Source organism: Emys orbicularis, chromosome 1, assembly GCF_028017835.1.
Source record: "Emys orbicularis isolate rEmyOrb1 chromosome 1, rEmyOrb1.hap1, whole genome shotgun sequence".
In the NCBI taxonomy this organism is placed as follows: Eukaryota; Metazoa; Chordata; order Testudines; family Emydidae; genus Emys; species Emys orbicularis.
In genome coordinates, this window is record NC_088683.1 from 97535682 (window position 1) to 97562585 (window position 26904).

General features: G+C 44.5%; 1 protein-coding gene across 1 annotated transcript in view; it reads right to left on the reverse strand.

Moving 5' to 3' along the window:
- CACNA1I (calcium voltage-gated channel subunit alpha1 I) overlaps window positions 1-26662 on the reverse strand; it is a 244787-nt gene extending 218125 nt beyond the window's left edge. Inside the window, exon 1 of the mRNA XM_065422053.1 lies at window positions 26556-26662. Coding sequence (XP_065278125.1) covers window positions 26556-26569 — 14 coding nt within the window. The 5' untranslated portion in view covers window positions 26570-26662. The remainder of the gene's footprint in view (window positions 1-26555) is intronic.
- Window positions 26663-26904: the final 242 nt, after the last annotated feature.

Below are 26904 nucleotides of genomic sequence, written 5' to 3' on the forward strand. Positions count from 1 at the left end.
TTGCGTGTTCTTCCCTTGCATCTGTGAAAATGGAGCACTCCAATCATTAAACTAGGAAGTCAGTTCTTAACCAAATTGGCCAAGGTCCCCATCACCTGCCAGTGTGAATGTGGATGTTACTTTTACACTGACTTGCCTCTCTCGTCCCTTGGTGGCTGTCTAACTAAGTCAAGTCACTATGCGTTTGGTAATACCTCAGCAGAGGCATGACAATGTAACCATTTTGGTGACTACAACATTTAGTCCCTGGCCTTGCGATTTCACACCATTGAGGCTTGGTCACCTGCTAAACTCCCACTGATTTCAGTGGTAGTGGTGGATACCCAGCCACCTCTCACAATCAGGTTACTCGAGTCTTTTAGCAGATCATCCTGTTTAAATTTCTTCCATTCTTGTAATGATCACGTGACACCCTGGTTTTAGACTTCTTGCACTGATTACCCATTAGCTTTAGCACCTGGTTTAAATTACTAGTTCTTCACTCTACGTAGGAGTTTCCATACCAGGTGAAACCAGCGTTCCATCCAATCCAAGGAAAGTCTCTGACAGCAACTAGTGCTAGATACTTCAAAGGGAAGGTGCAGTGAACCCCCCTGTGGACAATTACAGATTAGCATCCCTACAGGGAAAGTTTTTTCCTACCCATCATCAATTAGTGGTTGGCTTATGTCCTGAAGCAGGAGTGTTTATACACGAGGGTTGTTGAGTTTTTTCCTGTCTAATAGAATTGTAGGTGTTTCCATTAGCCATATAACCATCTCATTCTGTTTTGTATCTAAGTTCTTGGCATCAAAAATATCTGTTGAGAATAGGACACTTCCACCTTAATTAAATTGGCTCTTTAGCACTGACCCCCCACTTAGTAAGGCAACTCCCATCTTTTCATATGCTGTGTATTTATACCTGCCTACTGTAATTTCCACCCCATGCATCTGATGAAGTAGGTTCTAGCCCACGAAAGCTGATGCCCAAATAAATTTGTTAGTCTCTAAGGTCCACAAGGACTCCTCTTGTTTTTGCTGATACAGACTAACACGGCTGCTACTCTGATATCTTGGTGGCAGTGAATTCCAAATTAACTGTGTGCTAAGAAAGGAAGTGTTTCCGTTTTGTCTGTTTTAAATGTGTTGCTTTCACATGGATTGAATGTCCCTTATTATTTTATTAAGAGAGAAGATAAATTGGATCAACCTACCTACCTGCTCTCTACCATCCATTATTTTCTATACTTCTGTCATGTCCCCTCTTATTAATTCTTCTCTAATATCACATATAAATTTTTCCCAATCTCTGGTCATTTTTGTCACCCGTCTCTGAGCTCCCTCTATTCCTGGTGTACCTTTTCTGAGACGGGGAGGACCAGAACTAAGAGCAGACCATTGATTTAAATAACAGCATAATATTTGCTGTATTATTCTCCATCCCATTCTTTATGGACATTTTGCCTGCTTTTTTGACCATCGCTGCACACTGAGCAGAGGTTTTCATTGAGCTGTCCACAGTGATGTCCAGTTCCATTCTACTTGTCCATTTTAATCTCAGTTCGATTTACTCTGGGGTGTGCCCCCACGTGGGACTTGTGATCTAGACATGATGATCTGGTGCGGATGCCTTTGAGGCCCGTGTGCATTTCCAAATATAGGGCAGTATCTCTGGTGCCCTTAGGCTCTCCAATACAATAATACAGTGATGAGAGCAATAAAAAAGCCTATACATAAAATAAATACATTTAGCTACTATTTGGTAGAAAGACCCACTATTTCAAAGTAATTTATTCAAGGGGCCAAATTAATCCCTGGTGTAACTCCACCGAAGTCAATTAGTTACCCCTAGCATGAATTTGGCCTAAGACTTTTTTCCAGTCATTTTTAATTGTGCATTTTATTCTTGTTCTCCATCTTCCCATAAAGTGCCCAGATGCTCGTGAAGGGCTTTCAATACATCAACCACTAGTAATCACGTCACTGGGGGTCCGATTTACCAATCTCTGTAACCACAGTGAGAAATGGTGCAGCCCTAAAGACCTCTCAAAGGTGTGATATATATTAATCTGTTTAGTCCCATCTGAGAGGCACTCAAATGGACTGAGTAGCCAGGGGAAGTTACCATTGATGGCTACCACACATACACACACCCCTGTCTGCCCTTTGCGGTGAGCAAGGGGGTGGGACCACACATGTCCCCGGGGACAACCTTAAACCAATCAACTGCCGGTTTCTCTGGGCTCCACATTGCAGCAGATATCTCATCCCACACTTCCTTTTACTCCTGGCTAATTTTGTAAAATAACGAGATACCTTGGCACCATCTGCTTCTCTCACCATACCACGAAGGACAAGCCTGGCGCAGTGCTCCATCCTTTTGCCCCCAGGAAATGCTGCCAATAGAACTGTCTGCGCGGCAGCGTGTGCCGGCTCTTGCACAGCACTATCACATATTGACACAGCAAGACACGCACTCTCGATGCCATGAGGCCTGAAATAAACCCAGGGCCAGTGAACTGCCCTTTGACGTAGAGACTCATGGCCAGACCCTTGGGGAAAAGCAATCATGGACCATCTCATGAATTTGGGGCTGGGAAGATCCCCAACCAACACCACCCAGGGAAACTGTGACAATCACCTTCTGTAACTAGAGTTTCTGAGATATCTGGTATTTATCTCCACTGCGTTTGTTACGGCAAAGGGGAGATATTTGCACAGAGACTGGGTTCTCAACTGCTCACCGACTCTGTGTGCTGCTTCCCTTCCCCTGATGTCACAAACAAAATGGATGGAAGTTGCTTGCTCTGAATGGGTCCATTTCAGTCGCCTCATTATATTAGACAGAGGCAAAGCCAAGAGAAAAAGAACCCAGCAAAAGGCAGTGGAAATGATTGGAGTCACCAAGGGGGCAAGAAGCACAAAGCCTCCATAAGAGATCGGACTGAAGACTAGGACTGTTTCATTTCCTGGAAAGGGAAAGAGTAAGAGGAGGCAGGATGGAGACACATGAAATAGCGGCTGATATAGGTAAGGATAACTCAGCTCCCTTTCTCTTTGCAACATGCCCATGGCTCCCCTGGTGTAATGAAGGCCTGGGGAGTCAAAGAGAGTGAGAAGAGGACTGGAGCACCAACCCATTTGGAAGCCAATCATGCACTCCATTTGGAGACACTGACCTCCAGATCCACAGCCCGGTTCCCAGCTCCAGCAGTCAGGCTATGCACTCCGAGTTCTTAGAGGCTGGGGAGAAAGGAATCCTTCCCCCACTCCTACCTGTGGAGCAGCAGCAGAGCCACTCTAGCTACTCTAACCTAGTGTTGGAGTAGCTATGAGCTGCCTCATCCCTCTCGAAGGGGACTGGTCAGTGGGGCATGTAGACCCATTGGCTAGGCTTAGGCTCCATATCTCTACTGCAAAGCAGAAAAAAATCCCATGGAGGGAACACAGTTCCTCAGGGTGGGTTTCCCACATCCTGCCCCTTCCCTACACAGCAGAACTGCACACATTCTACTGCAGGCAGGGTCCCTCTGCACTCACAGGTGGGGCAGGGGGTATTTGCTTGCCGTGGCCTACTGGCATAGCAATCGCCCCCGGTGATCCAGAGTCATGTCTCAGACCCAGATGGAGAATTCCCAGTGTGATACCTCAGAAAATTGAACAGTGTGCTGAATCCTATTTTATTTTTCGGTAAAATGATAATCCATATGGAAGAAAATATACAATTTCTCCAGACATCTGCTGCGCGATCCAGAAAATGAATTATTAGAGGCATGCTGCAAAGTGTGAAATAGATTTCAGAAGTTAGAAAGCTATTGGATATTTAAAGGATGTGCGACCCATCACAATACATTGGAAATGCATGTTAATAAATAAACAGTACCTCATAGACTTTGCGAAGGGTTACAATTAATTTTGTGCTTGTGAAAAGTCCTGGCGCATGAGCCCCTGCTGAAGGAAGTACTTTTATAGGTGCCATTTATTATTTATTATTGTTGTTGTTGTTATTGTTTGTGTCGATCTGGGCCCCAGTGTGCTGGGCTCTGTCTGTGTGTTTTTTTATATATATATAAAATGAAAAGACCACTGCCACAAAAGAGCTTTTAATTAGGGCTGTCAAGCAATTAAAAAAATTAAATGTGATTAATCACACGATTAAAAAAATTAATCTCAATTAATTGTGCAATTAATTGCGCTGTTAAACAATAATAGAATACCATTTATTTAATTATTTTTGGGTGTTTTCTACATTTTCAAATATATTGATTTCAATTACAACACAGAATACAAAGTGTACAGTGCTCACTTTATATTTATTTTTATTACAAATATTTGCCCTGTAAAAAACCAAAAGAAATAATATTTTTCAATTCACCTAATACAAGTACTGCAGTGCAATCTCTTTATCATGAAATTTGAATTTACAAATGTAGAATTATGTACAAAAATAACTGCATTCAAAAATAAAACAATGTAACACTTTAGAGCCTACAAGTCCAGTCAGTCCTACTTCAGCCAATCGCTCAGACAAACAAGTTTGTTTACATTTGCAGGAGATAATGCTGCCCACGTCTTGTTTACGATCCAAAACAGAGCAGACCGACATGTTCATTTTCATCATCTGAGTCAGAAGCCACCAGCAGAAGGTTGATTTTCTTTTTTGGTGGTTTGGGTTCTATAGTTTCTGCATCTGAGTGTTGCTCTGTTAATACTTCTGAAAGCATGCTCCACACCTCATCCCTCTCAGATTTCGGAAGGCACTTCAGATTCTTAAACCTTGGGTCGAGTGATGTAGCTATTTTTAGAAATCTCACATTGGTACCTTCTTTGTGTTTTGTCAAATCTGCTGTGAAAGTGTTCTTAAAACAAATATGTGCTGGATCATCATCCGAGACTGCTATAACAAGAAATCTATGGCAGAGTGCGGGTAAATCAGAGCAGGAGACATAAAATTCTCCCCCAAAGAGTTCAGTCACAAATTTAATTAACGCATTATTTTTTTTAATGAGCATCATGAGCATGGAAGCATGTCCTGTGGAATAGTGGCCAAAGCATGAAGAGGGATATGAATATTTAGCATATCTGGCACGTAAATACCTTGCAGTGCCGACTACAAAAGTGCCATGCGAATGCCAGTTCTCACTTCTAGGTGACATTGTAAATAAGAAGCTGGCAGCAGTATCTCCCGTAAATTTAAACAAATTTATTTGTCTTAGCGATTGGCTGAACAAGAAGTAGGACTGAGTGGACTTGTAGGCTATAAAGTTTTACATTGTTTTGTTTTCGAGTGCAGTTATGTAACAAAAAAAAATCTACATTTGTAAGTTACACTTTCTCAATAAAGAGATTGCACTACAGTACTTGCATGAGATGAATTGAAAAATACTATCTTTTGTTTATCATTTTTACAGTGCAAATATTTGTAATCAAAAATAATAATATAAAGTGATCCCTACTTTTAATCTAAGGATAAGATGATACAAAACAGGAGAATACAACTAACAGAGGAAATACAAGGTACAGATAAGGTTGGCATGGCCAGCTGCACTGCAAGCTTCTTGCATGTTGTCCTCTGTCAGTGTGCATAGGCCTCCAAAGAGACCACACCTATGGGTCAGAGGGGAGTTTAGTCTCCAAGACCCATCCAGACCAGGTCCCTTCTGCTAAGCACATAACAACAGGCCAACTCTTACCAATCCCCAGACTCTTTTCCTGGTGAGTTCCAGTCTCCCCCAGCTCCAGAGCCCCTTGCTCAGCCAGTCCCAGTCTCACCCAGATCCAGGTCCCCTTGCCAAGCCAGCCCCAGTCTCCCACATCTCCCAGTCCCTGTCTCCTTTCTCAGCCAGTCTCAGTCTTCCACACAACTCTCAATTCCAGTTTCTCTCCCCGCTCCCCGACCAGTCTCCAGTCCTAGTCCCTCCCTCCCAGCCTCTTCCTCCCAATCTACTCCCACTACCACCCATCCTTCATGATGCCTGGGCCCACTAGAACAGTTACTGAGAGTTCAGGAGAGACAGGCTTTTTTGCTCTCAGTTCTGGTGCCCAGCCCTGGCCTGGCCCAGACATGCAATTGCAGGGAAAGTTCTGCTCAGCCCCAGGGAATTTAGCGGCTAAAATCTGAAGAAGATTCTACTGAGCATGTGCAAATGGAGACATTTCAACGACTTATAACTTGGTCAAATTGGGGCAGAATTTCGCAGAGATGGCAAAAGACACGTCCCTGACACAAAGGCCATGCCCCTGCCAAATTTTACATCTCTGCTCCAAAGCATGGGGGTGCTAAAGCCTTTCAAAGAAAAGGTCACCATAACTTTTAACATGGGAAAAACATATTTTTTCCCTCGCTTTGCTCTAATAAATGGCTGAGCCATTTTGGCTGAAACTTTCCCAAGAAATTCAGTCTGAGACAGATACAAAGCATGGAAAATTTAAGCCAAAACAGTTAAAGTTTGGCGAAGTTATAAGCAACTGAAAAAAAGGGTCTTATAATTGGCACTGTCAGGCAAGCTTAATAACAGGCAGTGCTATCAGCCTCACCTACAATATCATGAAAATAGGCAGTGTTGTGCCATTTTTGTAATATATATTGATTTATTAACCTGTGGGATTTCACCTCCAGCTTTCATCCAGACCACATCATACGATCCATTGTCTACAGCCAAGCTCTAAGATACAACCGCATTTGCTCCGATTCCTCAGACAGAGACAAACACCTACAGAATCTCTATCAAGCATCCTTAAAACTACACTACCCACCTGGTGAAGTGAAGAAACAGACTTACAGAGCCAGAAGGGTACCCAGAAGTCACCTACTACAAGACAGGCCCAACAAAGAAAGTAACAGAACGCCACTAGCCATCACCTACAGCCCCCAACTAAAACCTCTCCAGAGCATCATCAAGGAACTACAACCTATCCTGAAGGATGATGCCTCAACAGACCTTGGGAAACAGGCCAGTCCTCTCCTACCAACAGCCCCCCAACCTGAAACAAATACTCACCAGCAACTACACACCACACAACAAAAACACCAACCCAGGAACCAAACCCTGCAACAAACCCCGGTGCCAACTCTGCCCACATATCTATTCAAGGGACACCATCATAGGACCTAACCACATCAGCCACACCATCAGGGGCTCGTTCACCTGCACATCTACCAATGTGATATATGCCATCATGTGCCAGCACTGCCCCTCTGCCATATACATTGGCCAAACCGGACAGTCTCTATGCAAAAGAATAAATGGACACAAATCTGACATTAGGAATCATAACATTCAAAAACCAGTAGGAGAACACTTCAATCTCTCTGGTCACTCAATAACAGACCTAAAAGTGGCAATTCTTCAACAACAAAAAACTTCAAAAACAGACTAAATAAATAAATGGAGATATCCTATCTCCTAGAACTGGAAAGGACCTTGAAATGTCATCGAGTCCAGCCCCCTGCCTTCACTAGCAGGACCAAGTACTGATTTTGCCCCAGATCCCTAAGTGGCCCCCTCAAGGATTGAACTCACAACCCTGGGTTTAGCAGGCCAATGCTCAAACCACTGAGCTATCCCCCCCCCCCCCACTAGACTCCAACGTGAAACTGCAGAACTGGAATTAATTTGCAAACTGGACACCGTCAGATTAGGCCTGAATAAAGACTGGGCATGGTTGGGTCATTACAAAACCTAAACTTAATTTCCCCATTACTAATTTCTCCCTACTGTTACTCACACCTTCTTGTCAACGGTCTGTAATGGGCCACTCTCTTACCACTTCAAAAGTTATTTTTCCTCCCTTGGTATCCTGCTGTTAATTGATTTATCTCGTTAAACTGACCTCACACTTGGTAAAGCAACCCCCATCCTTTCATGTATTTATACCTGCTCCTGTATTTTCCACTCCATGCATCTGATGAAGTGGGTTTTAGCCTACGAAAGCTTATGCCCAAATAAATTTGTTAGTCTCTAAGGTGTCACAAGGACTCCTCGTTGTTTTTGCTGATACAGACTAAAACAGCTACCACTCTGAAACCTGTATATATTAGGAGATCAACAGAGCATGGGGGTGGGAGGGGGGGACGGACAGAGAAGACTTGTGCAATGCTGGAATAAGACTGGAGCCAGGAGCAGAGGAGAGAGTGGGTGTGTGGAACAAAATGTGAAGGGACGGGGGAATGAAAGACTGCAATGACTGCTCCTATTGGACAGAGTGAGCCATACAGTTTGTGCCCCTGCCTCAGCTAAATGCATGCCCATCTTCAGAGATGGCTCAAGAGCCCAACCTATTCCCTGCGAAGATCACTCCTGCTGCCAGGAAAGAAGACACTGGAACCTTCCCCACAGCAGGTAAACAGGGCACACTTCAGGGGGGAAATATCTTGTTACATTAATCAGATGAGTAGCAATTGGCTCTGAAGACAATGGCAAGCAAAATAACACCCTGAAGTAAAAAGAGCATCATTCACTCTGAAACGGTGCATTCAGCCTTCGGCTTTGGGCAATACAATATGACAATGGCTTCTTCCCTTAGGCAATATTTTACTGCTGTTGTTTTTGCAGCCAATACATATTATACACACACAAGCAAAGTAAAACCTTGCTGATGGCCAGGAGACCTACTGAGAGTAAATTCATGTTGCAAATTAGCAAATAAGTGAACAAAGACAATCAAATTAGAAAAAAGGATAATACACAACACAATATACTTTGTTCATTTATTTAACAAGTATGGTTTGGCTTTAATTATTGATAACAATGCTTCCTAACAGACTGGTAAATGATCTCTTGTACATTTTGACAAAAATAATGAAGTTGTATTCATCTGAGACCTCGCCACAGCACTCAAGTATTAAATTCTTTCCTACGAAGCTGGGTGTGGGGTGCAGGGAAGTGGGGGAAGATGCATGTGTGTGTGTGAATTACGGACAGTGCAGATTAGTGAAGAATGCAGTATGAGGTTGTAGGGTATTCACACACAATAGGCAGGAAGAAGGAGAGAAATTTTGGATCTCAGAGTTTGCAGGGACTTTAGAAAAACAATGAGGAGTCCAGTGGCACCTTAAAGACTAACAGATTTATTTGGACATAAGCTTTCGTGGGTAAAAAACCCACTTCTTCAAATGCACGGCTACCCCTCTGATACAGGGACTTTAGAGTCTCTCAGTATTGGATTTTAAAAAAATAAACTATTTTCCCACCCCGAAATACTGAACTCCCCCTGCCTCCTCCAAGCCATGAAACTGAACTGCTGCTGTTTGTTATGAGCTGCCTATTTAAACAGGGAGGTTAATATTTTACAATGTGTTTTCTTTTCATCTCCTCTCTCTCCGCCTTTGCACACAGGCAATTTCATTGCCAGTGTAACTCAACTGAACTCAGCAGGCTTACACCAAGGATGACCTTGTCCCAGTGTGGTTTAGCCCCACTTAGTCCTTGAAGCTCTGTGGGAGTGGAAGTCCCACGAGATCAGGCTCTCTCCCAAGTTGTCCAGTAACTCCTCGCTACAAGCGAGCTGGAAGTGCATGTGGTATCTCAGTATTTATGCTTCCAGCTCCTGCTGGGAAGCACAGAGATACAGAAAGCTGTGGTGTTTTAAAAACTAGAATGGCGGTTAAGAAAATGTAGCCCCTCCCCCCCACCCACCCAAAAAAAGTTTGTACAAGTATTAGGCAAAGGGTGGGGGCATGGTTCAGATTTTATTCAAACCATTTAATGCATTGTACATGGAATTTCACCAGCTTCCTATTCATCTTGCCCCTCCCTCCATAATGCTTCCTCCTATCCATTACCCCTCATCCTTTCCCCTTCCCCACTTACCTTTCCTCCCCATCCACTGGCTCCCATCCATCCTCCCACCCCAACCTTCCAATCCCCTCTCCATGACTCGCCACAGTTGGGGGGCATAGGCTGCCACTCATTCACTTAGGCTCTCATCTCTCAGGAACTCTCCCCCCTTTCTGTCCCTCTGTGCCAATGAGTCATGTCCTCTGCTTAAATCCTGCCTTAAAATCTTCCTTTTTCTCTTTAGCTCATGACTGACTCTCCCCAGGAAGTGTTTTTGCTGCTGTTGTTGTACTGGATATGAAGGGTGCACTAGAGAAAGATGGACTATTAGTGTATGAACTTGCCTCCTAGGGTGCCTGTGCTGAGAGAGACAGACAGCAGGCAGTAAAAGCAGAGAGAGACAAAGAGGGAGAGAAAAAAAGGAGACAGAAAATGACAGACTCAGACAGAGAAAGAGGGAGTAAGGAAGATGGGGGGAGGGCGGAGGGGAAGCTGTTCCTGAGATGGGCTGAGTTCTGATGCCAATGGGAACCCTAGGTTCAGAGTCAAACCCCGACAGTCAAACAGAGGGGGAAAGCAATAATAATACTTAGCCCTTACACATTCAAGCAAGCAAGGCAGAGAGGATGGAAAGAGACTGGAGGCGAGACAGACAGAGAACAGGAGGGTGACAGAAAGCTAAAGGAAGAGAGGACGGGGATGAACAGCATATTATTGTATCACAAATGAAGACAGATTTTTTTCCTCCCTGGATGAATTGCTGCATATAAATGTAAATGGCACTATTGTCTCTGGGGACAGATGGCAACCCACATTACTGCACCGAATAGCCTCTCCACTGCCCCAGGGGAATCAATTTCCTTGCTTAATCCAGATTGTCTGACTCAATGGTTGGGTGAGAAGGAATGGGGAACATGATCCTTAGGGTAGGAGGGTTGGGCTGGGTTCTTGTTTAGATTGGCCTAAGACCCAACCCACGCTGTGTTCACCCTGGACCTCCATCTGGACTCAAGCCCTTTCCCATGCATGTGAAAGACAACTACTATTGACACATGCACATGCTCAGTAAGGCCCCTGCTGCCAACAACCACCCATCCGTGCCACCGGTGAGGGGAGAGAAGAGCAAACGGAGTGGGGAACCCTCCACTAAAGGAGGCTGGGTAAAGAGAGAGAAGGATGAGCGACAACGCTGCAGGCTGCCAGTCCATGACCCAGCTGGGGACTCAGCACAGCCACACAGTGCTGCCTGCTCTAGATCAAGCCAGCCTGGGCCCCATCCCACATCAAACATCCAGAACTGCTAGTGTTATTAATAGTCAATGTCATTAAAATTAGACAAAGGAAATGCAGTAGATCTAACCTACCTAGATTTCAGGAAGGCATTTGATACAGTTCCTCCTGGGAAATTAGTAGTTAAATTGGAGATGGAGATTAATATGAGAACTGAAAGGTGGATAAGGAACTGTTTAAAGGGGAGACTACAATGAGTCAGACTGAAAGGTGAACTGTCAGGCTGGAAGGAGGTTACTAGTGGAGCTCTTCAGGGATCGGTCTTGGGTCCAATCTTATTTAACATTTTTATTAATGACCTTGGCACAAAAAGAGGGAGTGTGCTAATAAAATCTGTGGATGATACAAAGTTGGGAGGTGTTGCCAATATGGAGGAGGACCAAACTATCATACAAGAAAATCTGGATGACCTTGAAAACTGGAGTAATAGAAATGGGATGAAATTTAATTGTGCAAAGTGCAAGGTCATACACTTAGGGACTAACAACAAGAATTTTTGCTCTAAGCTGAGGACGTATCAGTTGGAAGCGACAGAGGAGGAGAAAGATCTGGGTGAATTGGTCGATCACAGGATGACTATGAGCTGCCAATGCTCATGAAAAAGGCTAATTCAGTGCTAGGATGCATCAGACAAGGTATTTCCAGTAGAGAGAGGGAAGTGTTACTGCCATTATACAAGGCACTGGTGAGACCTCATCTGGAATACTGTGTGCAATTCTGGTCTCCTATGTTTAAGAAAGATGAATTCAAACTGGAACAGATGCAGAGAAGAGCTACTAGGATGACCCGAGGAATGGAAAACCTACCTTATGAGAGGAAACTCAAAGAGCTTAACTGGTTTAGCCCAACCAAAAGAAGACTGAGGGGAGATATGACTGCTCTCTATAAATACATCAGAGGGATAAACATCAGGGAAGGAGAGGAATTTTTTAAGTTAAGCACCAATGAGGACACAAGAACAAATGGATAGAAACTGGCCATCAACAAGTTTAGGCTTGAAATTAGACAAAGATTTCTAACCATCAGAGGAGAGAAGTTCTGGACCAGCCTTGAAGGGGAGCAGTGGGGGCAAAAACCTAACTTGTTTCAAGACTGAGCTTGATAAATTTATGGAGGGGATGGTATGATGAAACTGCCTTCAATGGCATGTAGCCAACCTGTGACTGCTAGCAGCAAATATCTCCAATGGCCAGTGATGGGACACTAGATAGGGAGGGCTCTGAGTTACTACAGAGAATTCTTTCCCAGGTGTCTGGCTGGTGGGTGTTGCCCACATGCTCAGGGTCTAACTGATCACCATATTTGGGGTCAGGAAGGAATTTTCCCCCGGGTCAGTCTGACAGAGACCTGGGGAGTTTTCACCTTCCTCTGCAGCATGGGTCACTTGCAGGTTTAAACTAGTGTAAAGGGCGGATTCTCTGTAACTTAAAGTCTTTAAATCATGATTTGAGGACTTCAGTAACTCAGCCAGAGTTTAGGGATCTATTACAGGAGTGGGTGGGTGAGGTTCTGTGGCCTGTGATGTGCAGGTCAGACTAGATGATCATGATGGTCCCTTCTGGCCTTAAAGTCTACGAGTCTGAATATTATCTAGCCTCTTGATGACTTTCCGAGGCAGTGAGCTCTATGGGATGGCTGGACATACAAGGGGGAATTACTGCCGCATTACTCAACTCCTGATTTCATTGGCTGACGATGGCAATAGATAAAGATCAAGAGTCCATGCTGATTCTTTTAGATCAGCTGCCTTTCATACCGTTGATCACAAGGTTTTGTTGACATGCCTGCTAAGCCCGGCAGGCAATGACAAAGTGGTGGCTGAGAGGTCTGGTTCTTTCTGCTCCAAGAACACCCCTCCTTGCTTCTACAACTCTCCTGTCTCCCCCCTCCCTCCCCCCATCCGCTCCTCCCCATTGGCTTCAGGTCTCCTGTGACATCATACTCAAGCTCCATCTCTTCATCTACAACCCCTATATAAAACTCCTAAATCCCACCCCCTCTGCTCAGCCTGGTCATCTCATTTTACTTCTCTCTTTGTCTCCTTTTCCCACTTGTGGTTCATCATGCCGTCTACCATGCTGCCCCCTAAGTCTGGAAAACTCTCCCTGGCCCCATCCACCACACAACCTCCCTCCCTTTCTTTGAATCCACCTCTTAAGCAATCCCTCCTCTCTTCTCATCAATAATCTCCACACCCTCCTTGTGTGGAGGAGATGCTGATTGGCTGGGTGGAACAAACATAGAAGATGATGGAGTTGATGTCTGCCCTCTTGAGAGAGGGAATTTGGCTGCTTTAGGTTAGGTTAGCATAGCATGCAACTGAGGGGTGGTGTTAGTTCAGAGACTGCCTTTGCATGGCCAAATAGCACCATTGGCCAAGAGTGCATTTATCTCACCTGTTCTTGGCTAGGATGTTGTAACAATCAGAAGATGCAGAGCTCATTGGTTATCTATGCCTTCAACTCCTCCAGATTCGATTACTGTAGCGCACTTTACTGGGGCTACTCATATAGATCACTAGGAAACCTCTCACACGGACCATATAACATGGACAGCGTTACACTGCTCTGGAGCCTGCACTGGGTTTCAGTTAGCCTCCTGGTAATGAATTACCTATGTAGGAGGACTGTATGTCCTGTTTTGGCTGAGACGGTCCCCTTTTTAAGCCCTGTCCTGGACGTCCCAACTTTTTTGGCAAAGCTGGGCATTTAAGAGCATATGGGACAAATGCCCAGGTTTGCAACAACAACAACAAAAAGAGTCGGGACATCATAAATAATCCATTACCAGGAGGCTAACTGAAACCCAGTTGGGTGTGCCCCTCCCGGGGAGTGGGGGACGCAGAGGAACATTCGGGGGGGCAAGCAGCAACGTCAGGTGCTGGGGCTCAGGCTGTCAGCCCCGGGTGGCGGGGCTTGGGCTGTCAGCCCCACCTCTGGGCAGCAGGGCTCTGGCCAGCCCCACATAGTGTCCCGTTTTCCCTTTGGGAAATACGGTCACCCTATGGCTACAAAGTGCTTTCTGGGCTTGGGGCTGGTACCTTGTAGACACTCACTCTCTTCCTGTTCTATCTCTGGATTTGAAGTCAGATGAAGTGCTCAAACAGCCCCTCATTTTAAGGGTCTTTGGACTGGACCCTTTTTTCTATGGAAGACCCTCGACTCTGCTAGTCACTCCCCATTTGGTTTGACAGAGCCCAGGTTTTTATCTCCAGGATACATAGCAAGGGGACTCATATATTTACACAGGCTTTTACATGTGTTTGGAACTTTGGTTGGGTGGGGGAGGGGGTGAATCTGGAGTCCTTTAATGGACAATTGGTCAATTCGATAATTGGGCATTACATTATTTAATTCATGTTGTTAATACCGTACATGCAATTATAATGTCTGATCGGTGTGTTTTCTACATCATGAAAACATAAAATGCCCTTTAGGTTTCCTTGAGAGCTCTCTTCCCTGCTCTCACACAAACCCTACCCTTATGTTATAGGAGAGGTTTAAAAAAGGGGAACTATTTTTCACTAGACCTAACACAGATCAAGTGGCTCTCAACTCTGCAGCAAAAATATGTTCCAGTGAATGAGCACAATATGCTCCAGAAGGGATTTCAGTGTTCATTTTGTTTTAATAACTTATTTTGCTAATGGAAGAAGGGAAGGGATCCCCAGCTCCAAACTCCCACTGCCCCTAGTAGGTAATCAGAAGCAGGCTACATTAACTTCCTTTCATCCCTCAGGGGGGTTTCTGTCCCTTTCCCCTACCCAGATAGCTTTGTGCTTCCCCTCTGGCCTGCCACTAAGGATGCTGCATCCAGTTGCTAACGTGACCCAGAACAAACCCAGCAGCAGCTTCACGATGGCCTGAAGAATGAAGGCCAGATTCTCAGCTGGTGTACAAGGAGTAGCTCCGTTAACTTTAACAGAGCTGCGCTGATGTACGCCAGACAATCTGGCCCTGAGACTCCCAGTTCTCTCTTTCTGTTCCTCTCGCTCCTCGCCTGCTTTCCCCAGTCCTCCATGCTTTTGTATCTCAGCCAGCAACAGAGGGACCTGTACTGCAGGACTGAGTGAAAGACGTGTCCTTGTGAGAGTTCCAGCCTCAATTTCCTAAAGCAAAAGAAGTTTGGTTCTGTTTCTAGACATATTGTTATTAATTTGTATTAAGGTATCCATCGGGATCGGGGTGCCAGGCCCTGCCCACACACAGTGAACAACAGTACCTGCCCCGACGAGTTTATATTCTAAACTGAACGCATCCCTGAACACTTTGAGATTAGCTCATCATTAAGAGCCTAATTCTGCCACTCTCACTCATGCTAAGTAGTACCCGATACCTTGTCATGGGCTACTAACAGAGTAAGGTGCTACTCGCCACGAATAAGGATGGCATAATCATACCCTTAAGCAGCATGGTTCAGTCTAGTGGTTACAGTACAGAACGGCAAGTCAGGAGATCCACGTGCCATTTCCCGCTCTGCCACCAACTCACTTGTGAGCAGGGTCAAGTCACTCAAACTCTGTGCCTCAGATTCCCCCAGGGAAACATGGGGATACTACCACCTCCAAGATTAGGAAGCTTAATTCACTTATGTCTGGGTGGTGCTTTGAAGCCGTTGGATGGAAGGCAGGATATACGTGCAAAAACTTATTTCTGTTTTCACTGTGGCCTTGTCAATCACACAAGATCTCAAATTAAGGGAGCCAGAAATTGTCAGTGCTGCAGGAGCGCTGTTAGCTTTTCTGCCACCCTAGGCGGTGGAAGGTCCTGCCACGAAATGCCGCCCCCCACAGAGGCAGCGGAAGGTCCCGCCACCGAAATACCGCCACGGTCACCCCCAAATTGTTGCGCCCTAGGCAACTGCCTAGGTCGCCTAATGGGTTGCGCCGGCCCTGCAGTGCTGACTTCATTTCTGCAGTAGCACTATTTCATTTCAGAATTATGGTCTTGGGCTTCTCACTATGTAAGCATATATGTATAGACATATATATAGACATATATACAGTCCAGACAGACAGTTTCTTACGGCTAACAAGCATGCAAATTCCCTTCAAACATGCAACATCTCAATCCCTTGCATACTACTAACCACAGTATACGAGCTAGATTTCCATTTACACTACGTCTGCCTTCACAAACAATCCCTCTAAACTTCCCACTGTAAACGTGCCCATCAGCCAGCCCACACAAATAACACTCTCTCTTCTCTGGAGTCACAGAACAGGCTTCCTTCCCATCTAGTTGGGCATGTCCTAGAAGGCACAGTACTCCTCAGGACACTGGCATATTTTCCTACTGACTAGAATTGGCTGGGAAAGAAAATTGCCAGGCCACAAAAAATTCAAAGTTTTTGGAAATTTTTTCATCCTGATTTGGGACAAAAAGCCAAAAACTCAACATTTCACGGAACTGAAATTCCACAGTATTTCTTTTCAAAGACACTGAAACAATCCTCAGGGTTTCAAAAAAAAAAAAAAAAAAAACATGCTCCAGCCAGAGGGCCGGGAAGCCCACCAGGCAGGCTGCAGGGGACCCAGAGATCCCATGGAGCCCTGGCAGCCCACATGGGCTGGGGAGAACCGGGGATCTTGGGAGATGGGTGGGCTGGCAGGAAACCAGGCTGGCTGGCCAGTTTCTATCAAAACTGTTGATGGAATTGACACGTTCCCACAAAATTTTTTCTAATAGAAAACCGTTCAGACAGAATTTTCGACAGCTCTCTGACTGATGCAACAAAATGATTGTGAAGTTGTGATTTAGCACATTATGAAAAGCGGGAGAGAGATCACATAACTTCTTATAGCAAACATTCTGTCTGACACCTGCTGATTCTGTGGCAAAGGGATATCTGCTCTGCTCAGTGATTAGAGATCATCCATAGAACTTTCTAAGCAACAGGAAGTTACGCTTTTGGCTGACCGTTCACTGAGGCAATCAGTTCCTAAAGGCACAGTCATAATACACGGACGGTTACCTAAAACTCTACAGAGGCATAATATTATAAGGCCAGTGCCAGCTCTAGGTTTTTTGCCGCCCCTAGCAACAAACAAACAAACAAAAAAACCCTCCTGTATAAGGCCCCCCGAAAATGTCAGATTCTTTACCCATCTTGCAAGTTAGATTTACAGGAAGAGATGGGACAGATCTCTGAAAAACTGGAGCATCATAATACTGCACATTTCTTTAGTCTTCTCCACCCCAAAGTTCTTTACACGCTGTGGATACAAGAGTCAGTATTCACAACCCCAAGTTGACATGAGTCTGGTCCCAAAAAACTACGAGATTGGCTTAAAACCCATGAGACGTTAGGGTTTTGAGCAGTAAAGGTACCCTCCTGTCATATTTTCAACCTTTCCTTCACAATCAAGAGTGCTAGGAACTTACTCTTTTTAAATGAACACTGAGATTTGTACATAATCAGAGGATTCCAAGAGCTGGGGCTTTAAGAAAACCCCACAATAAAATTGCAAGTTGTTCACTCACTAACGAAATATACCCAGCTGTGGTTTGGAAGACAGCAGCTGTTTGATTGTGCACAGAATGACACTTTAAGGAAGTGAAAAATACAATCTGCTACTGACATTGCAGAGGGGATTTTAGGGACACAGATATAATTGCCCAAGTTGAAACTTGACCAGGGAAGGGTACCAGGTAGAATACCTCTATTCTGGTGAAAGATGACAGGGACTCTTTCATGAGCACCAACAGGTCAGGACCTCAGTTTACACCTATCTGAAAGATAGCATGACCTCCAGCAGCACAGTGCCCCAGTACAGCATGTTGGAATGTAAGTTCAATACTGACCCAGAGAGAAAACTGCCAGCTACCGAATCACACCCACCACTTTCTTCTGCTCCCTGGATGACTGATTCTCCACTGCCCTGCACCTTTTGTAGTCACACATGAGCAAAGTGCATGTAAAACAATACCACTCTGATCTATTAGCATTTTACACTGACTCGACCCACATGTAAATGACTACATATAGCACAAGGCAGCAGAGAATAAGTCCATAGGTTCTCCTTTGAGTCTCCCACCCTAATACTGACCAGGCCCAATCCTGCTTATCTTGTGAATCTGCCCAGGTCTCAGCCCAAGCTGGTATAGCTTTAAGTACAGGCTACATAAACAATAATATTTATATAGCAGCAATAGTGTACTAGGAACTTTACACACACCAGACAAAAAGGTCCCTGCCCTGGGAATCTTAAAATCTGAGGTATAAAGAGTTGGTGCTCAGCACGGTAAATAAAAATGGATGCATTTCTTTTTTTTTAATGGATATTTTAACATTTAAAATAAATACAGGTTTATGAATCTACTGACAATTTATGTTAAGACCTAAACTTATTACAATCATTTAAATTAAATATAAAAAATAATATTAGGCAGTACATATTTGCTGCTGCTTTTTAAAGAAAGTCAAACCACAGAACTGGCAGAAGTTACTGGCTAAACACCTGGAATCAGAGCTGACCTGCTAAAACAGCTTTTGACAGCGGTTGCCTCTTCTGCAGGTTTCAGTTTATTCAACTAATTCAGTTCAATGACTGCTTGGTTCATTCAAAGTTAAGAAACCAGTCGGGAGCTGAAAAAGCAGGAAAGATAGGCGCTGACTCCATGGGTGCTCCCATGAAAAAAAATTAGTGGGTGCTTAGCACCCACCAGCAGCCAGCTCCCCCCATCCTCCCACCCGCCGACGGCCCCGTCAATCAAATCCTACCTCTCCCTCCTAGCACCGCCTGCCCGCCACAATCAGCTGTGGGAAGAGGCGGAGTGGGGGTGGAGCGGGGGCGGGAAGAGGCAGGGCGGAGGTGGGGGTTTGGGGGAAGGGATCGGGTGGGGGCATGGCCTGGCGCAGAGTGGGGGTTTGACCACCCCCCAGAGCCCAAAGGAAACCGGCGCCTGTGGCAGGAAAACTTGTTTACTTCTTCTATTCTATGAATAAAAACTAGGTGTGAGAGGATGAGATCTACTGGTGCTAAAATCTTGAAGGACATGGTGATCAGAAACAATCAGTTCCATTCATTAACTACGCATAATAATTCTTTTGCTTAGTGAATCAGTTTTAAATGCAAAACATATTTTGATAAACTGTTTATAAACTTTTTTTCTTACATATTCCTCAGTTTTAAGTTAGTTTTATTTAATTAAAAAAATTAAAATGCTATTTTAGTGCATTTGTAATTGAATTCAAATTTTCATCCAAATAGATTTTGGCACAAATAACCAGTAAGAAATTAATCATCTAATAAATAAGAAATGCATCATTCACCATTTCCTAACATAATAAAAATATAAAAATTCAGAATCAGAATAAACGTTTGTTAAGCTATATAGTTGCCTAAATAAATGTGTACATGTGATACTACACCCCATATTCTTCATAGAAATATTGTTATAATATGATTAATGCATATCTAAGATATATTTTATGCAAGATGGGTCTTGTGAGATATTAGAAATGTTATGATTTGCTGAATATGATTATCCTATTTGAATGCATGTATCATTTTTGTATCTAAAGTTAGGAATATGGACTATACATCTGTACTACAAAAGTGTTTACACCTGTGGAACGCAAACCACACAGAATGCAATCAGTCTGGATGGGCCATTAGGGAGAACAATAGGTCTCCCACCTTCCTGAGAAGCTACAAATGGCCTTTGACTCATGGCTCCTTTGACACTTCAGCGTCATGTAATCATGTCACCTGGTACTGGACTCCATCATAGAATGCCAGTATTTTTCCACTGAGGGGGGTGGGAATCACACTGAAAGACAAAGGATTCCGCCACATGTAAATCCTGTTTAATGCAGAAGAGTGAGTTAATCAAGGTTCATATTCCTCACTGAATCCCCGCCCAGGATGGCTGCTGGAAACATCTAATAAACAAAGACAAAGGTGGGGGGGAGAAAAGAGAGCTGAGCCCAGGCTGGAAAAGGTGTCTGGCCCGTGAAAGAAATGCCTAAAACAACATTTAGGGTGAGAAATTACTACAGATGCTCCCCAGGTTACGCAAACCTGACTTACGGAAATTCGCACTTATGGAAAAAGTTCCGTAAGTTCCGTAAGCTTTTTTTTTTTTTGCGCATAATTGTCGGGTATATGTTCCCGACTTACGCAAAATTCGACTTACGCAAGGCGTTCCAGAACGGAACGCTTGCGTAAGTCGGGGAGCGTCTGTACTTGTAACCAGCTTCTTTAGTGTCTTAAGTTTACATTGCGGTTTTTGTTTTATTGGCTGGATAATCTGCTTTGATCTGTTTGCTAACCCTTATAATCACTTAAAATCTATATTTTGTAGATAATAAACTTGTTTTTGTTTTCTCTAAACTCTGTTTGTGGGATTCATAACGGGGGGTGGGGGGGGCAAAAATCTGTGCATCTCTTCCTCCACACTGAGGGAGGAGGCAAATGTCAATAAGCTTCCGCTGTACAGTTCTCTGTGCAGCGCAAGACGATACAATTTTGGGTTCACACCCCCGGGGGGGGGGTGCTGGGCAATTCCCTAGCTGAGTCTCCCCATGCAGAGCTGATTTCAGTGTCTGTGTCTTTCTGCAGCTGGCTGTCTCACTACCTGTGTGTGTGCTGGAAGAGGCTTGAGGGCCTGGCTCAGCAGTACAGTGCAAGGGAGCCCAGGCTGGAGGAATAGGTGGGCTCAGTGGTACCCCAGTACATCAGGTGACACCCCGGAGTGGAGGGTAACCTGTCACAGTACAGATATAGTATATCCTCTGGGTACACCAAATTTAGTGTGAAGGCTACATTTAGTTGCAAAGCAACATGTTTTAATGGATACCAACCAATGAGAATCAACCTTTCTTCAGGAAAATAACTAAAAAGTACAAATGCAAAACAGAATTAAAATTGATTATTTAAATCAAGGTTTTTGGCTTGCTGATTTAAATTATGATTAAAATCAGTGAATTAAATAGCACTGATGTAAATCAAATCCACCCCGGTCTCCAGCAAGTGTAAGTGATCATAGCTAAAGGTACATCTTAGTCACGGGTATTTTTAGTAAAAGTCATGGACAGGTCATGGGCAGTAAACAAAAATTCACAGCCTGTGACCTGTCCATGACTTGTACTATATACCCCCTAACTAAAACTTGGGCCGGAGGTGCTCTGGGGGGGCAGTCCAGGGGTACCAGAGGTGCTGGGTGGGTGGCCCGGAAACCTGCTGGTGCTGCGGGGGGGTGTGGGAGGGGCTGGCAGGCTCCCTATCCAGCTCCGCGCAGCTGTCCGGAAGCGGCAGGCATGTCCCTGCAGCTCCTAGCGGGAGGGAAGGCCGGGGGGCTCTGAGCACTGCCCCCACCACGAGCTCCGAATCTGCAGCTCCCATTGGCCGGGAACCACTGCCAATGGGAGCTGAGGGGTGGTGCCTGCAAGCAGGGGCAGCACACAGATTCCTCTGGCCCCTCCGCCTAGGAGCTGGAGGGACATGCCAGCCGCTCAGAGGAGCCCACCCCAGGTAAGCACCGCTCCGCACCCCAACCCCTGCTCCAACCCTGAGCCTCCTCCCACATTCAAATGGCTGCTGCTGCTGGCCCAGGGGCAGCCCCTGAGCCAGCCGCAGCGGCCGCTGCAAAAGTCACAGAGGTCACGGAAAGTCATGGAATCCGTGACTTCCATGACAGACACACAGCTTTAATCATAGCTCCATTGGCTTCAATACAAAGTACAATACAATACACAATGCAAAAGAACAGGGGTCACCTGATGAAATTAATAGACTGCAGGAAATACTTTTTCACATAACTCACAATTGACCTGTAGAACTCATTGACGTGGGACGTTGTGAACGCCAAAAGTGTAACTGGGTTCAAAAAGAACTAAGAAGTTCCTGGAGAACAGGTTCCACCAATGGCTATTAGCCAAGCTGGTCAGGGATGTAATCCATGTGCAGGGCGACTCTAAACCTCTGGCTGCCAGAAGCCAGGAGGGGAAGGCTGGGTGGAGCTCTCCAAACTTGCCCTGTTCTGTACACTCCCCCTGAAGTTCTGAAGACCACTGTGAGAGACAGGACACTGGGCTAGATGGACCATTGGTCTGACCCATTATGGCCGTTCTTATGTTCTTAATGCATCTACACCACTTTATACCAGCTGAGGATCTGGCTTTATAGACATAAGGTTACACATGGGTGTAAGTTTTTCCACCGCTGTGGCCTGACTGCCGGATGATGCACCACTGAAATCAACTGGAAATTTGTCATTGACTGCACTGGGAGCAGAACTGCAGCCCAAATGGCAAGTATACAGATGAAGGAAGGGGACTAGTAAATATCAAAAAACAAAAGGCTGGAGCAGTGAACTGCAGAACATATTTTGTTACTTCCACATTTTGGTATTGATTTTTTTTAATGGCACACTCATTCTTGCCTTGCTGGCTCATCTATAATATTGACACTTGAGCAAGAGGAGGTCTAGGGTTTATAGACCTCCTGGAAGGAGCTTCTTTTAAGAAGGGACTCGAAGGACAAATTAAATATACAGCTCCTGATCCTGCACTCAGATCCATGGGCATGGACCCTAATGCCTTCACAGAGCCCTCCTGAAGTCATTCAGGCGTCATGCGGGTGCAAAGGTCAACCAACGTGCGTCTTGTCATAGGATCAGGCCACACAGTTTATAAAGGGCATTTGAATCCTTCTGGATGACACTGTGTTACCTGTAAGCTGTTACTAATAGTCTCAAAGACTTTAGGTATTTTAGCTTATGATGAAAACCATACACTTGATTTAGAAACACTTTTCACTCTCTCAGCCTTATCTTTTAAGTTTAACTTTGACCTTTCTTAAGTCAAATTTGGCCCAGAATTTAGGTTTTGTACAAGAAAGCATTTAAAAATTCTATGATCAATACTGAGGTGGGGTTTTTTTTAATTCCAAGGGAAACAGGATTTAAAATAAATAAGCAATTTCCTATAGTGTCTCATTGCATCTGCAATCCAAAAGTGAAATTGACTAAACACACAATCCTTAAACTGACTAGTCTGTTTACTTTGCCCAACCCAAGAGGATGCAAAAAGTACAACAATAGCAGAAACTGTGGGAAAGCAAATTCTCAAATTACTTCAATATTAATAACCCACGGTGTTATTTGTAAGGAATTTGGACAAAGATATTTTTAGAAATCTCTGATTAAGCTTTTATTGTGCCTTTGACTTAAAATTTCAATTATACATAAACTCTGTCATTCCCAAAGTCAATGCAAAATTATTAATCCTGTTGACCTATTACTGGTGCCTACAGGTTGCAGCAGCAGTGTGAGAACGCTAGCATTTCAAATGAGACATACTGGTCATATGAGGGTGCACTGCATGGGCCTGATCCAAACTCCCGTAAAGTCAAACAACAAGAGTCTTTCCCCTAACTTCAGTTGGCATTGGATTGGGCCCCACGTACATTTTGTGTGTTGAACCAAGTTGATTACCCTGCAGTTACCTGTATCTAACAAGTTTAATTAGAATATAAAGCATGTTTGTTCACCAACAACCCAGCACGATTCAGACATTAGTTCTGACTGTATGCAAAATTGCCCTGGGAATGTTTGATCAGCTCCTAGTCTTAAAGCAACGGGCTCCTTTTCAGCACATAATATAATGACAAGGAGAGCAGTTTACATTCCACTTTTGAGCAAAGGGGGTGATCGATATTCTCTTTGGGGGTTTATGGCTACAAACTTTTATGCTTAGGAATTTAATCCACTTTTTTAAAAGGGAATTAGAGTCTACAACTTTTGCAATAACAACATCTCACATTTATGTAGTGCCTTGCACCCACAAATTCTTTAAAACTTTGTGTGTTTATATACACAGGTTACTTCTCCCATTGCTGAACTGCAGCAATGGAATGTGAGTGTTGTTTAATAGTACGTTGCAAGACTGCAGCACTATTCAGGACAGGAAGAATATTCTGCAGGGGGAATTTTTAAATAGATGGAATGTGATTACCCAAATTAGAATCTAGGTTGGTACAGCCCCTATGCTTGCCAAAAGTGTCATATGATTTAATGGCCAGGACCTTGGTTTTAAGTGTCATCTGACAATAATTCCATAGCACAGCTTCCTTCCTTAACTATGGTACAGTATTGGACAAGCAGAAAGTCAGACAGAAGGGCACCTCCCATTTAATCAGTGCCCCTAATTTTTGTAGCACCTGGGCTTTCCTTAGGTTCTCCCACCCAGACAGTGACCAGGCCTCTCACTGCCTGGCCTGGGAGAACTGATGAGATAACAGGTGATATAGTTGCACTCTTAACCTCAGGTTGGGAAGCAGCAGTCAAGCATGGGAGCTCTGAAGAAGCCATGATCCGATTTCCATACAAACATCTCGTAGCAGTCAAGAATGTAGAGCAGGGAAATACAAAAAATAAGTGGAGAAAGAGGAGCACAATATTTTCAAACTCTTTCCTAACATTAGGAATTCATTTAGCTGAAGAAGTTTCATTGAAATATTCCTTTTTAAAAAACCCAATATTGTTTCCAAATGTAGCAAGACTACCCATCCATTGCCACATACACATCACATGGTAACTGGGAGGGTGGAGAGCCACCACAGCCAATCCAAAGGAGTTCCCCCTTCCCTCTCCAGACCTCAATGTTGCACAGGCCATTTTCTGTATGTAATGGTAGGATAGGCTCTCTCAGCATTTAACCATAGTAAATTCAAACGTGAAAGATGGACAAACTGATGCCCAAACTTAAACCTGAATATCATAACTCAAGCATCTTAAAGCCACCAACAGTCATCACAAATTCAAACTTACACACAAAACTCAGATAACTTGGGCCTGAACCTCTGCCCCAAACTCAGTGCAAACCTTCCCTCCCCACACCCCACAATTCAAGCAAATCAAACCACATTTTAGCAAAAAAAAAAAAAAAAACAGTAACCTTCATCTCAAACTCAAGCCTGGTTCATAATTTTTCTCCCATACCATGAATCAAACTTTTAGCCAACAAATACCTTTCTCTATAATTTTACTCTGAGCCCACTGTAGGCTGAGACAGGGTGTCAGGAGTTTAGTGAGTGCTGGGGGACACATGATGAAGAAAGCTGAAACGTACATATTCCAACATCAAGTCTCAATGCCTTAAGGAACTTCCAATATAATGGGACATCCCAACCCTATATCTCTACCCCAAATCTCAACTGTCACAAAGAATTTGAAAATCAGAACCTTCCTAAGAACTTCTGACCCATCACACTTGGCTGTCCCTGAACCATCATCATAGAGAACTCAACTTGGAACCACAACTATTTGCCTAAATTTCAAACAAAACCCAACCTCCTAATTCTTTATTATTTATTATTGGTAGCATTTAGAGGCTTCATTCGGGATCAGGTTATTGAAAATCTCAGTAATATTTTTGTAAGCTTCTGCTGCATCCCTTAGCTTTCCAATTTAACCTAGAAGCAAATCCATCAAAATATCATAATAAGAAATGGATATTTCTCACCCAGCCATAAACCAGGGAAGCCTTGGAAATCTTCAGGAGAAACTCCAATCTCATTGAGATTTCCAGCCAGAAGAGTTTTGAATAAAGCTTCAGCTTTTTGTATGCTGTTTCATCTCCTCAAATTCCTGGATCTTTCAAAGTTCCCCAGATCTAATAAACCCCCTTTTATATACTGTGCCCATATGGAAAGTCGGGGAAAAGGTCAATCACTCCACAATGGAGGAAGTTATTTCCTGGGGAAGTTAATTGAGACTACCTGTTGCTTATTGTTCTGTTACCATCCGCTCCTTAAATCAAGGCTGTGAGATTCAGCAGTGAGGGGTGTGATGATGAGATTTGCAGATCATATCTACATTACTGAGGTATCCTCACAACACTCAGTAAACTCCCGAAGTCCTGTCCCAGAATGCACCAGAGTCAAACCTGCAATGGATTCTCTGGAGTAGGCTCATCTTTGATCCTGGTGGAATCTAGAGAGGAGATATCCCCAGGAGAAGATACTCAGCAGCTAGTTTATGCTCACTAGCTAGCAAGATGAGGGTCATTCTGGTGGCCCCGCAACTGAGAAGCAGGAAGTGCAGCTCTGTCTCCAAGTAGAGGCTCAGTTCATGGTATGTACAGTACTGTTAGATGAATAAATATCCCTCATTGAAATAAAGACCTAGTGATAAGCCAGCAGGAGCTGGGAGTACCCCTTTCCCTGCGCCTTCAAACCATCCCACCGTCACTGACTCAGTAACAGGAAGGTGTGGGAATACATTTTGAAAAGCCTGTCCCCTCTCTTCTCCCTGCCCCCGTCCCTGTCTGTGTCATTCCGGCTGACACTCGCTTTCTCTGAAGTTCTCCCTTTGGTAAGCAGCTCCTTTTGATCACATATTGCAACAGCTGAGCTGCTCTGTAAACATAAGCGAGGAACAAAGTGATTTGTTAAATATGTACGAAATCTCCTCTCTTACCTGTCGGGCGCCCTGCAAGGGCAGGGGGAGGGGAAGGGCTGAGTGGAACGAAGAGAGAACAGGCAGCTCGAAAAGGATATGGATTACACACCATTTTGATGCACCAGTTGCGGGGGCTGGTGGTCTGTTTCAAGCAAAAGAACACCACAGGCGCCAAGTCGGGATGGGGCACGTCAGGGTCCAGCGGCGAGTCGATATCCTCCTCGTCTCCCAGCTCCAGGGATGGCGGAGGCTGCTCCAACGGCAGTGCCTGCTCAGTAACTCCCAGATCCATGAGCTCCAAAGGGCAGAGGGCGGAGGTGTGAGGGGGCTGCCTGCCTGAGTGCCAGGCCGAGGAGGGGTGGGCGACATATTCGGCCATGCTGGCACAAAATGAAAACTCCTGGGGAGGAAAACAACACCTGTAAGGGAGAATCAGCAACCAGATGC